A 12,309-nucleotide genomic window follows, 5' to 3' on the forward strand; every position below is an offset into this window, starting at 1 on the left:
GTTTAGTCTGGAGAAAAAGAGGCTCAGAGGAGACCATATCGCTCTCTACAACTACCTGAAAGGAGGTTGTAATGAGGTGGGTGTCAGTCTCTTTTCCCAATTAGCAAGTGATAGGACGAGGGGAAACAGCCTCAAGTTGCCCCAGGGGAGGTTTAGATTGGATATTAGGAAATATTTCTTCACTGAAAGGGTTATCAAGCATTGGAACAGGCTGCCCAGGGAAGCGGTTGAGTCACCATCCCTGGTGGTATTTAAAAGACGTGTAGATGTGGCACTTAGGGACATAGTTTAGTGGTGGACTTGGCAGTGTTAGGTTAACGGTTGGACTTGATGATCTTAAAAGTCTTTTCCAAGCTAAATGTTTCTATGATTCTGTGATTTTCTCCCATGGCACCGGTGCCCCATAGATTGGGTTATTTCCACAGATCTGACCTGGCTCTCCCCGCAGCCTGGTCTGGTTTAGCTGGCTGGTTAGGATGAGTAATGTCGCTGCCCCTGACCCGTGCGCTGCCAAGCAGTGGTGCAGAGTCCCGTGGGCCTGGGCAGGGCAGGCAGAGCTGGGAGGCTCCTTGGCCAGCAGCTCAGTGCCCCGGGCAGAACCTCTCCCTGGCCAGCATGTGCCCTCTGGGGCAGGGAGGGCCATTTACGGGGAGCTGCCGGCCTGCTCTGCTGCCTGGGGTCACAGTTGTTGGTTTGCTGTGCAGCGTCTAGTGTGCATGAACATGCCCCTGAACAGCGATGGCACTGTCACTTTCAATGCAACCCTCTTTGCGCTGGTGAGGACAGCCCTCAAGATCAAGACAGAAGGTAAGTGATGCTCCTGTCTGCCTCTACGGCCTGATGGGGGGACCCTGTCCTTGTGCTGCAGGGTGCTGGTTACACACCATTCCCCGATTCTGTCCAGGGACCTCAGGGCACTTGCCTATGGGGCCTAGACCCTCTGGTGCAACCCTTGGCTTCATGCCATTAATTATCTCATTGGACCAGAGACCATGGGCGCATGCATGGGGCTGCTCAGGCTAAGCCTGGAGGACATTATTAGTTGCAGGCACAAGTGTTGCAGCCCTGAAGAGCAAACCAATGCCACCCCAGCTGCATAACTTCACCCTGAACAGCTCAGGAGCGGTTCTGACCCAGTTCCCATCCCTGCCATAATGCACAGCCACCGGCCTCCCTTCATGCACTGTTGAGTGTAGTCTGATCTCCCCCTGCCCCCAGCATAGCACCACCTGCTCCAGTTTTGCATTTCCCCATGTATTTACAATCTCAGACTGGAATGGAAGGGGGTAGATCCCCTTTGAATTTAGCTGTGCTGGGGAGGAGTTGCTTTCACACATGCCAGCAGCATGGTTTGCAAAGCCCTGCTTTGGGAAGATGCCACACCAGCTTGTTTCCATGCCTGTGGGTTAGGCAGTATCACACGAGCAGCTCTGTGGCTGGGCTGGGGCAGCCAGCTCCAGCAGGAGATGAGGCTGGGCGGTGGTGGGCCACTGGGGCTGGCATCTTCCAGCAGCATGGCATGGGTGCCATCCCTCCAGCTGGGGAGGGGAACATGGCCTCCAGCACAGTGCAGGCAGCCCTGGGAGGAGCACAGGGAATCGCGGAGCACATATGGGGACAGACTGGGATTGCAGGCAAGCAGGAATTGTAAAGCCTGTGAGAGCACCAAAGGGGAGGTCAAAATCCGTTGTTGATCACCAGAACAGAGATGGTGCCACTAACGCTCCACCTGTTTGCTAGGTCTGACTCACGCTGTAGTTAAAGTCTTTTTGCTAAAATCAAAGCTTCATTCTTACAAAGCTCATTTTTGCTGTGTGGGGAGGCTGGAGAGGAGCTGTCACACCTGGAAGGGTCTGGCCAGGTTTTCACATGCTTTCTCTTTCCTCATGTTCACGTTCCCGTGGGAACGAAAAAAAATTTCTCGCAGGTAACTTTGAGCAAGCCAACGAGGAGCTCAGAGCCATTATCAAAAAAATCTGGAAGCGAACAAGTATGAAGCTTTTGGACCAGGTCATCCCACCTATTGGAGGTATGTCATCTGATGGCACTTCCCTGAGGGGCAGAGCAACACCTGGGTGGGGTCTCAGCTGCTCTGACAACTCAGGGCCTTGTGATAGGCGGTATCGTCAGGTTGGCTTCCTCCCTTCCAGATGATGAGGTGACAGTGGGCAAATTCTATGCTACTTTCCTCATCCAAGAGCATTTCAGGAAGTTCATGAAGCGCCAGGAGGAGTATTACGGGTACCGGCCCAAGAAGAACCCTGTGGAGATCCAGGTTGGTAGCGTGTGGGTGGTGTTGGAGGGGTGACCCTTCCTGGGGGCAGGCAGGGTATGGTGGGGAGCTCTGCAGATCAGGGAAGAGGCATCCCCTGGCTCAGGAAAGTCCAGGGTGACTTAAAGAGACAGAGCCACCATGATATATAGGGACCTCTGTGCCTCAGGCTCTGGAAATTAGATGGCCCCAAGTGAACCAGTGCTGAACTGGCCATGAGCACCCACCGAGGTGCTGAGGGTGACCTTAGTCTCCTGGGTGCAGTTGACTCCAGAAGCAGAGATTTTTGACTCTCCGCCCTGCTGACTTCGGCCGCAGAGAAGACTCAGCAGGCTCTGATGCCTCACCAAGCAGTTTTAAGACCTGGAAACTCCCACCACAGAGCAATGTCTGGGCTGAATGCTGCTCATCCAGGCCCTTATCCACTTACTCTTCTCCATTCCCAGGGCCTTCTCCCTTTCCTCACCTTAGCAGTGTTGCGGATACTTCTGTGTTCCTGGTTCTCTCTGTGTCATCTCACATTGCCTAGTGCAATGTCAGGTAGAGAGGGGTTGATCTGGCTGATCTTGAGCAGGACCACTGCAGTCAGAGAAGCCTGCACAGCAGCCCTGAAGGATGCTGTCACGGTGGGATGGGAGAGGATTTATGTGGCTGGCAGAGCAGCTGGGATGTCCCCAGCCTCTCCTGACATTATAGGGAGGAAATCACTTGTAGAGATAAAATACCAGGCCCCAAAGGTGCAAGGCAAGGAAAAGAGCCAGGCCCCAGATCAGATATCTTCAGATCAGGGACAAAGGCACAGCTACCTCTTGGGCACCACCAGCCCGATCCTTCATCAGGCTGCCCTTAGCAGACACCTTTGTGGGACAGCATTAACCCAGAAGCTGTTTCACCAAGCACAGATCCAGCCAGCTGTAGGGTGACCCATGGCCTGTCCCTGGTAGGAGACCTGGCAGGGCAGCATGGCTTACCAGGCAAGCATGCTTCATCATGTTTCCCTCTCCAAAGCCCAAAGTGAGACGGGTGGTGAGGCCAGGCCACATCCAGCCATGCCTTCTTGTCCCCACCAGGCTGGGCTGAGGAGCATTGAAGAAGAAGCTGCTCCTGAAATCCATCGGGCCATTTCTGGGGACCTGACTGCTGAGGAGGAGCTGGAAAGAGCAATGGTGGAGGCTGCCATGGAGGAAGGGATATACAGGGTGAGTGCAGCCCTCAGGGCACCCCAGGTGGTGGTGGTCCCACCCATCCCCATTTCAATGTGCTGGTGGTGGGTCAGCATGGCTGCCAGCAGCTGGAGAACAGTCCACAGAGGTGAGCCTGACCATGAAAGACAGTGTGGACCACAAGGATGGATCAGCAATTCTTTCCTTTCCCTGAGCATCGGGACATCCTAGTTGAATCATCCTGGGCAACCTGCTCTCTGCCTCAGTTTCCTCTCTGTAAAAGAACCCTGCTCATATGCCTGGCAGGGATATGCTGAATGTTTACCCGCAGGTTTGGTGGGCCCCATTCACACCTTCTGCCAGCTAAGGCGGGACAGCTCAGGTGTCATCATCACCAAAGCAGGAACAGATTCACTTCCCACTCCCTGGGAGTCTTTGAGACAGCCTGGGCAGCTGTGGTGTTGCAGGGTTGCACCTCCTGCTGTGTCCAGAGGTGTCACCGGCTCAGGCTGTCCCACAGAAGTGGCAGGATTTGTCATGCACAGGGCTGGCTCTCATCCCAGTGCTGCTGCGTGACCATCACCCCTCAATGCCTCAGTTTCCCCGTCTGGGAAACTGGGCAGTGAGGCTTTTGAAACTGTGCGATCTGCGAGGCCCAAGCAGAGAGACGAGCAGAGAGACCGTTGTTCCCACAAGGCATCCCTCATGTCTCCTTCCATGGGAATGGCCCCAGAGCAGCCCAGAGCTCCAAGCCTCCCTTGATGTCCTCCCTGTTGGTTGCAGAGGACAGGTGGCTTGTTTGGCCAGGTCGACAGCTTCCTAGAGCCCAGCAGCCCCCTGCAGCACCACGTGGCCAGCCAGAGGCCCCTGCAGTTCACGGAGGTGGGCAGCGAGGACCTCGACTCCCCCGTCTTCCTTGATGACTTCCCCCAGGAAGGCAACACCAACGTCAACAACGCCAACAGCAATGACTGGCTGGAGGGGTAAGGGCTGGTGAGCCTTCCGTGGGCAGACAAGGAGGGGCAGAGCTGGGCAGTGCCCGGTGGCTCCCAGTGAGGCTGTGCTGGCGGCTGGCTGCACATCGGTCTTGCCCAGGGGCTTTTCATGGACAGGTAAGGTCCGGAGAAGTGGCTGAGTTGCAGCAGCGAGGTCCCTGAAGACTGGGGGAGGAATCGAGCGCTGGCCATGGAAGTGGCTCCATGGACACAGGAGCTTTATGCAGAAATTCAGACCTTGGGGTGTGAGGCAGGGCCCAGGCAAGGGGACAGGGAGGACAGACATCCCTCGCTGGTCCCTGGGCCCCAGATTGGCACTGCCAGAGATGTCCCCAGAACATGCAGGGTAGCTCCAGGGCTGGTGTGTGGCTCCGCACATCAGTGCATGTGACTCCCTACATGCCCTTCTCGTCCTTCCCATCACTCCTTCATCTCTGTGCCATGAGGTGGACAGCAGGGCTCCAGGGATCACAGGAACAACCCTTCCCCCTTCCCCACCAATCTCTGAGTGCTAAGGCCCAGGTAGGGGCCACCAGCACCTGCTTGGGCACGAGTACAAGGGACAAGGGTTACCAATGTAAGAGGATGTACTTAATCCTGCTTCTTGGGGCCTCCACCCTGTTCATCTATCGCAGGTGCCCCTCCTGGTCCACCCCCCCAGCTGCATTCCCCAGGGTGGAGAAGGTGGGGAGGGCTGTACCCCTGGGTGGAGCTGGTCTCGGCATGTGGTCCCTGCTCAGGCTGACCCACCTGCCTGCCCTTGCCAGGATGGAGTACGAGGACGAGGTGCTGAGGAAGATGGTGCCAGCAGCACCCAGGTGTCCAGTGCGGGGTGAGTCTCAGCATCATTCCTCTTCTGGGGGATCTGGACCAGCCCAAGGGCCAGGGTAGGGGGAAGGGGCTGATGTTGGCAGGCAGGAAGAAGAGACACAGACCCCAGCAACTTGGAGGTTAGCTGAGAGCCCTGAGCACAGCGGGACCTGTCTGGGGAGCTCCAGGAGACCCTCCTCCCACCTTCCCACCTTCCGGGGTGATGGAGCATGGAACCAGTGCCTTGGGCTGGGGGAGGACTGGCCACCCCCAGGCAGCAGGGCCCAGGACTGTATTCATTTCCACGAACAGGGACTTAGCCCTCCCAACCACGAGTGAGGAGCCAGCACAGGGCAGTGGGCTTTGGTTGGTTCTGAACCCCTAAATCCTTTGGTTCCCCCAGTCTAGTTAACCTGTTCCCAGCTCTGGGTGGCAGTGGTGTCCTTGCTCTGATGTCCCCACCTTTCCCTCTCCCAGAGTGCAATCACCCCTTATCAATGGAGAAGCTGCAACGGAGGCCAAGCAGGAGGCGAGGGGCCACCTCTGGGAGTCACCCATCATCAGGGCTGCACCTTCTCCCCCAGGAGGTAAAGAGGGCAATGTATGTCCAGAGGCAGCAATGCGGGTGGCATGGTGTACCTCCCTCCCCTTCTGGAAAAGGCTGTCACAGCCATGCTGGGGAGGAGCCGGTCTCTAGAGCTCCCCACCATGAACCCAGCTTTGCTGGAGCTTTCCTTTCTGATCAGCTCGGGGAAGGAGCTGGGTCCCTGCCCTACTGCTGCAGCAGGCACGAGGTGCTCATCTAAGCTCGGACAGCTCAAAGCAGCATCTCTCTGGCTCCCTGGCTGCCTCCAGAGCCAGGGCAGAAAAAAGGGGTGCGTCAGGTTTGCTCCCACACTCCCCTGGCTGTCCTTGGCTGGCCACAGTGCCTCATTGCCTGGCAAGTGCCAGGGCAGGAGATAAGGGCTGGTTCCCAGCTCCCTCTGCCCACATGGCCCTGCTGGTCCCATTGCGGGTGGTGCCCTGGACCCAGGAGCTCCAGCAGGATGGGAGTGCATGTCCAGGCTGGGGACAGGACCTGCAGCCCCCACATTAACATGGGAGAGATCTTCCATGGGCATTGCTCAAGCCCAGGCTGCAGCCCTTTGCTCCTCTTACCCAGCTGCCCGGAGAAGATGGCACTGTGACGGGAACAACGTCCAGCTCAGGGTACCAGTGGAGTGAAAGCGGTGACCCAAGCACATCCTCCACCCCAGCCATCACCTTTCTCATTCAGGAGGTAAGGCAGGGGCACAGCCTGGCAGAGGGAAAGGCAGGGCTGCCAGGGAGTGAAAGGGGCTGGCAGGGGTGCCATGTTCATGCCGAGTTGGAGGTTGGAGGGCAAAGCTTATCTACGAAGGTGAGCAGCAGGTATGTGCCAGCGCAAAGAGCAGCAGGGAAAAGGAGGCGAGGGTGGGCTGCCTGCAGCCAGGAACACTTCTACAGACAGCACATATTGGGATGTGACCCCATCCTCTGCTGCAGGCTCTGATTTCCGGGGGCCTTGCGGCTCTGGCCCGTGACCCATCCTTCGTAGCAGTGACGAGGGACGAGATGGCGGCCAGCAGCCAGCTGGAGATGGATGAAGTAGAGAAAGCAGCCGTGGAGCTGCTAAAGGGAAGAGAAACACGGCAGGGCACAAAAACTGGCTCTGCCCCCCATGACACCTCAGCTGCATCACCAGCCAGCTCCCCAGGACTCAGCGCAGCCCCCTCCCAAAAGACCATTGCTGTCACTCGCCTGTGAGCCACCTGCCGATGCAGCCCATGCCGGTCCCTTCAGGAGCTTGCAGGGGGTTACTGGAGCAATGCCGCACTGCTCACCCTCTCTGCCTGGGGTCCTGGTGGGCTCTGTCCAGCTGCAGGAGGATTTTTGGGACGGGTCTTCAGGATGCTGGTGCAGGACAGGACAATGCTGTGCCAGCAGGGTCTTGCAAGAGCTGGACAGGTCATTAAAGTGTTCCTGCTGTGTGACTCCGTGGATTCTTCTGTCCCCTGCTTCCTCTGCCACCCTGCCTGCACAGCCTGTGCCCACGGCTGCTCACTGCCTAGCCCAGCCTGGGGAGTGGGCTGCAAATGCGAGACCACATTTAACGGGAGCTGGCAGTGATTCATATGGCAGCCTCCATTCCCCATGCTGAGGGAGGTCTGTCCCTGCTCCCAAGTGCTCATACGTCAACCAGCCACTTTGAGGGTGCCGACCTCCAGGGGTCTCCCGGTATCCCAGCAGCTGGACCCAGCATCCTTACGTCTCTGCTGGAGCCCATTCCTCCTGCTTGCAGCCAAGCCTGTCCTGTGGGGAGGAGGACAAGTGGCTTGGACAGATCTACCTTGGGCTGGGGCAGCAGGCAGGCACAGGCTTTGTACCAGAGTGAGGCCTGGGGGCTTCTTGGCTCACTCTCCCAGCTGGGTAAGAAACTGGGGATGGGGCAGAGGTGTGAGAGCACGTCCAGGTCAGTGCAGCAGCCCTGGCTCTAAGCAAGAGGAGAGTTGGCCACTGCAGTGCGATTTCTGTCACTTTGGGTATCTCCAAACACTGGTCTCAGGCTCGGGCACCCACTGCTCAGCCTGGCCCACAGGAGGGTCTCATCCAGCCCACAGACATCCCCACTGCACTGCGGGGGACAGGTCAGAGATGCCACAGCCAGGAGAGCGTGGGGAGCACAGTGCCTGCTGCATGCCTGTGCCAGCACTGCCCAGTGCTGCCTGCGCATTGTCTGCTGCTGCCTGGTATCAAGTAGCAGCTGAGGTTATTCCTCTCTGGGAATGGGTCTGCCCAGGGGTTTCGCTTTACAGACCTCAGTGCCCCAGGCGGGGTCTGGGCGCCAAGCACTGGGGCAGCCCCGTCTCTCCAGGCCATCTTTTTGCTGGGATCTTGCTCCAGAGGGCCCCCAGCCCAGCCAAATTGGGCAACGCAGGGCTTTTCCTTGCCCTAATGTATATTAAAAAGCAGCAAACTGATGGGTCCCAGGGGAGGTGCTGAATCAATAGAGCTTGCCTGCTCTCCAGCAGGGCATTTATTTGTTAACTTAATAAAAGGGAAATGGCTGTTGCTGAGCTCCAGCTGCAGCCTGAGTGCCGGAGAGCCCATCTTGTACGGGGACATGGCAGCGCAGACAGCTTTCCCCCGCGGGGATGCAGGCAATCAGCAGGGATGGCACGGGGCAGCCGCTGCATCCCTTGCTCCTGCTTCGCTGCCCTGGGGCAGGATGTATACTGCCTTACACACACGCACACGCTCACAAACACATCCACTTGCTCCTGAGGAAGGGGCACGGGTGGTTGCCAATGAGGCTCTGGCATCTGCTCTGCTAAGGGGATGTCAAGCATGTGCTTCATTAAGTTACAAGGTGAACGGTGATGGTTTCCTGGTCCCTTTAGTGAGGTGAGGGACTGTGTGTGCCACTCTCCAAGGCAGGCGGGTGCTCACTGGGGACTCCAAACACGAAGGGTGACACTATGGTGGGGACATATTGCAGTGACGGGGCAGTGCCTCTGCACCGTCTCCTGGGGTCTGGGGCTGCACAGGGGCTGATTTGCCCCAAACTAGCACTTCTTGAGTTGATTTCTAGCTGAATTGGGGGACAGTTCTGGCTTGTGACACAGCTGGCACAAGGGTGGGAGTAGGAAGATAGGGCCAGCAACACCACGGCAGGGTCACTGCCTGGAGCTGTGGTGGGGAAGGCTTTTTTCCAGCCTCAGGAAAAAAGGCAGCTCAGGGTGCGAAGTCCCCCCCAACCCAGGTGTCCTTGCAAACATGGCCCCCAGGGGCAAAGGAAGAGAAATGCCAGCTCCTCGCATCCTTGCAGGACAACAGACAGGCTGTATCCTGCTTATCCCCATGATGCTGTACCAGCATGAGGTGCCCTGGAACTTACACATCCCAGCAGATGCCAAGCCAGCTCCCCCAGGATGCAGAGCCCTGTGCACACATGGCGTGTGGCCCTGGTACCTTGGGAACCTCAGGAGGAACATGAGCAGATGGGGTGAAGGGACTGTGCTGTTGAGGTGAAGGCATCCAGACCCCAGAGCAGAAGGCAGCTGCTGGGCTTCGCGCTGGGCACAGCTCTGACTTCATGAGCTGTTGTCCACCAGCTGGCATGTTTTGGCTGTCCCAGAGCAGACGGGCAGCTTCTCCCAGGACACAGCCTAGGCTCCTCAAAGTAAACCTCAGCATGCCTCAGTTTCCCCTTACACTCTATTGCTGTTCACCCTGACATCAACACTGACGTGCAGAGCTGGGGTTCCCCTATAGGTCCCACACCTGCTGGGAGATGCTTTTTCCTGCCAAGCCAGAGGTTTCCTGTGTCCCTGGGCAGCGCAGGGCAGCATGTCCGTGTGGCATCAGCCCCAGCAATGTGAAGGCAACTGACAGGGTAGCCGCGACAGGACTCCTTCAGCTCCTCGGTGCCTGCCTGTCCCCAGTCCTGCTCCCTGATGGGCCCTGGACATGTCCCCCCTCCCTAGCCTCCTGAGAGCAGCTCACAGGATGGAGTCAAATGGAGTCACGGTCCTCTGCTGCATGGGTGCCCAGCTTGCTGCTTGGCCCCCACAGCCACACAGTACGGACTGGGCATGCTAAAGAGCTGTGTCGGCACTTGGGCACTGTCCTATCATGCCCATGCCATCAGCCTCACTCCCTGTCCTCTTGGGATGGGCTCTCGCCACGGCCTTGGGCAACCCATAGGGTCACCAGTCCCCAGTCCCAGTGGTTCTGGCAGGAGGACCCAGCTCACCACTGGCCTACACTGGCTCCTGCTGCTCATCCCCTCACACCACAGAGCTCCAGGATGGGACCAGGTGAAGCCGTGGAGGTGTTTGAGTGATGCCAACCATGTGGGAAGAAAAGCCCTGGAGGTGGTCATTCACCTCCGTCCTCCTCCAGGCTGTTCACAGAGGCAGGGATCTGCAGGGTCCCGGTCTCTGTCCCCTGTCCCAAACCAAGTCACCATACCCCAGAGCAGGCTGCAAACATCCTTTATTGGCACCATGGGGCTGGAGGGTTTGGTCTGGGGACCACGCAAGGCTGTCATTAACCCCTTTGCAGGGAGGTGTTTCCCTCCCCAGTGCCAAGTGTAACGTGGCCTCATCAGTGGTGGGTGACTGGGGACACCGTGTGGAATGATGGCTGTGGTGAGCACCCCTGCCTCTGCCTGTGTGCACATCCAGCAGCACCTGCACCCTCGTCCACAGGCAGTGGTCTCTTGCAGGTTGCCCAGCTCCTGCCGCTGCCGACGAGCTGCCTTTGCCAGCCCCTTGCCACAATGCCCCCGTGTTTGTCCACTAGCAGGGAGCTGGGGGCCATGGTGGGGGCTGCATGCCAGCAATGGTGAGGGTGGGCTATCACAGGGACATCATGCCCCCTCCTTGTGTCCCACTCATGGGCAGGAACAGGGAGAGCTCCAATGCCTCCCCACAGCAGCACCCGAGCCACTGGGGCTAGCTGCGAGGCTTTCCCACAGAGGAGCTGGGTGACAGGCAGAGGCTCAGGGACAGGACAGAGCAGGAGGGCAGGCAGGAGAGAGCAGGCAGGACGCCGAGGGGAATGAGATCCTGTGTGGGACTTGGGTGCTCCCGAGGCTGGTAAGGGAGTCAGGTCCGGACCACAGCTACACTGGGATGCACTGGGCAGCACCAGACTGCACTGGGCAGCACCAGATGCACTGGGATACACCGAGCTGAAACAGGCTACACTAGGCTAATCCAGGCTGCGCTGGGCTGGCAGGGAGCTGACGGCCTCCCCGATCTCCCCCAGCGCCCCGGGGGTCCTTCCACACAAAGATCTGCCAGGGCCCCGCTCCTTCCCGGGGTTGGGCAGCACCCACCTGCAGGACCCCAGGCTGCTCTCCCGCCGTCTCTGGCGGGATGCCCTGTACAGCCCAGTACACCCTGGTACACCCCTGCACAGCCCCGGTACACGCTGGTACAGCCCTGCACAGCCCAAGTACAGAGCAGAAGAGTCCGGAAGAGCCACGCGCAGGTGGGAGTGTGAGTGTGTGACTGTGTGTGAGAGTGTGAGAGTGTGAGTGTGTGACCCTGTGTGTGTGTGTGTGTGAGTGTGTGACTCTGTGTGTGTGACTGTATGTGTGAGAGTGAGTGTGACTGTGTGCAAGTGTGTGTGAGTGAATGTGTGACTGTGTGTGTGTGTGACTGTGTGTCAGTGTGTGTCTGTGTGTGTGAGTGTAACTGTATGTGTGTGTGATTGTGTGTGAGTGTGTGTGACTGTGAGAGTTTGTGTGTTACTGTGTGTGTGTGTGTGAGATTGTGAGTGACTGTGTGTGTGACTGTGTGTGAGTGTGAGTGTGTGTGACTGTGTGTGACTGTGTATGAGTGTGTGACTGTGTGTGTGAGTGTGCGTACATGACTGTGAGTGTGTGAGTGTGTGTACGTGAGTGTGAGTATGTATGCGTGTGTGTATGTGACTCTGTGCGTGTGAGTGTGTGTCTCTGTGAGAGAGTGTGTGAGCATGTGAGAGTGTGTGAGTGTGTGTGTCTGAGAGTATGTGAGTGTGTGAGCGTGAGTGTGTGTGAGGTGGGGGGTGGTGTGAGTGTGTGTGTCTGAGAGTATGTGTGTGTGAGTGTGTGTGCGAGTGTGTGTCTCTGTGAGAGAGTGTGTGAGCGTGTGAGAGTGTGTGTGAATGTGTGAGTGTGTGTGTCTGAGAGTATGTGTGTGTGAGTGTGTGTGCGAGTGTGTGTCTCTGTGAGAGAGTGTGTGAGCGTGTGAGAGTGTGTGTGAATGTGTGAGTGTGTGTGTCTGAGAGTATGTGTGTGTGAGTGTGTGTGCGAGTGTGTGTCTCTGTGAGAGAGTGTGTGAGCATGTGAGAGAGTGTGTGAATGTGTGAGTGTGTGTGTCTGAGAGTATGTGAGTATGTGAGTGTGTGAGCGTGTGAGTGTGTGTGTGAGTGTGTGTGACTGTGTGTGTGAGTGTGTGTCTCCGCGGGAGAGTGTGTGAGCGGGAGAGTGTGTGAGCGTGTGAGTGTGTGTGAGGTGGGGGGTGACTGGGGGGGATGTGGGCGCGAGTGTGTGTGTAGG

The 12,309-nt window shown here is 57.7% G+C and overlaps 1 protein-coding gene across 1 annotated transcript in view; it reads left to right on the forward strand.

Annotated features, from left to right (window-relative positions):
- CACNA1S (calcium channel, voltage-dependent, L type, alpha 1S subunit) overlaps positions 1-7,025 on the forward strand; it is a 47,694-nt gene extending 40,669 nt beyond the window's left edge. Inside the window, exons 36-44 of the mRNA XM_009588161.1 lie at positions 705-807; positions 1,928-2,029; positions 2,151-2,275; positions 3,343-3,471; positions 4,219-4,418; positions 5,198-5,262; positions 5,718-5,827; positions 6,403-6,519; positions 6,765-7,025. Coding sequence (XP_009586456.1) covers positions 705-807; positions 1,928-2,029; positions 2,151-2,275; positions 3,343-3,471; positions 4,219-4,418; positions 5,198-5,262; positions 5,718-5,827; positions 6,403-6,519; positions 6,765-7,025 — 1,212 coding nt within the window. The remainder of the gene's footprint in view (positions 1-704; positions 808-1,927; positions 2,030-2,150; positions 2,276-3,342; positions 3,472-4,218; positions 4,419-5,197; positions 5,263-5,717; positions 5,828-6,402; positions 6,520-6,764) is intronic.
- Positions 7,026-12,309: the final 5,284 nt, after the last annotated feature.

Source organism: Fulmarus glacialis, unplaced genomic scaffold, assembly GCF_000690835.1.
Source record: "Fulmarus glacialis isolate BGI_N327 unplaced genomic scaffold, ASM69083v1 scaffold1162, whole genome shotgun sequence".
Lineage (NCBI taxonomy): Eukaryota > Metazoa > Chordata > Aves > Procellariiformes > Procellariidae > Fulmarus > Fulmarus glacialis.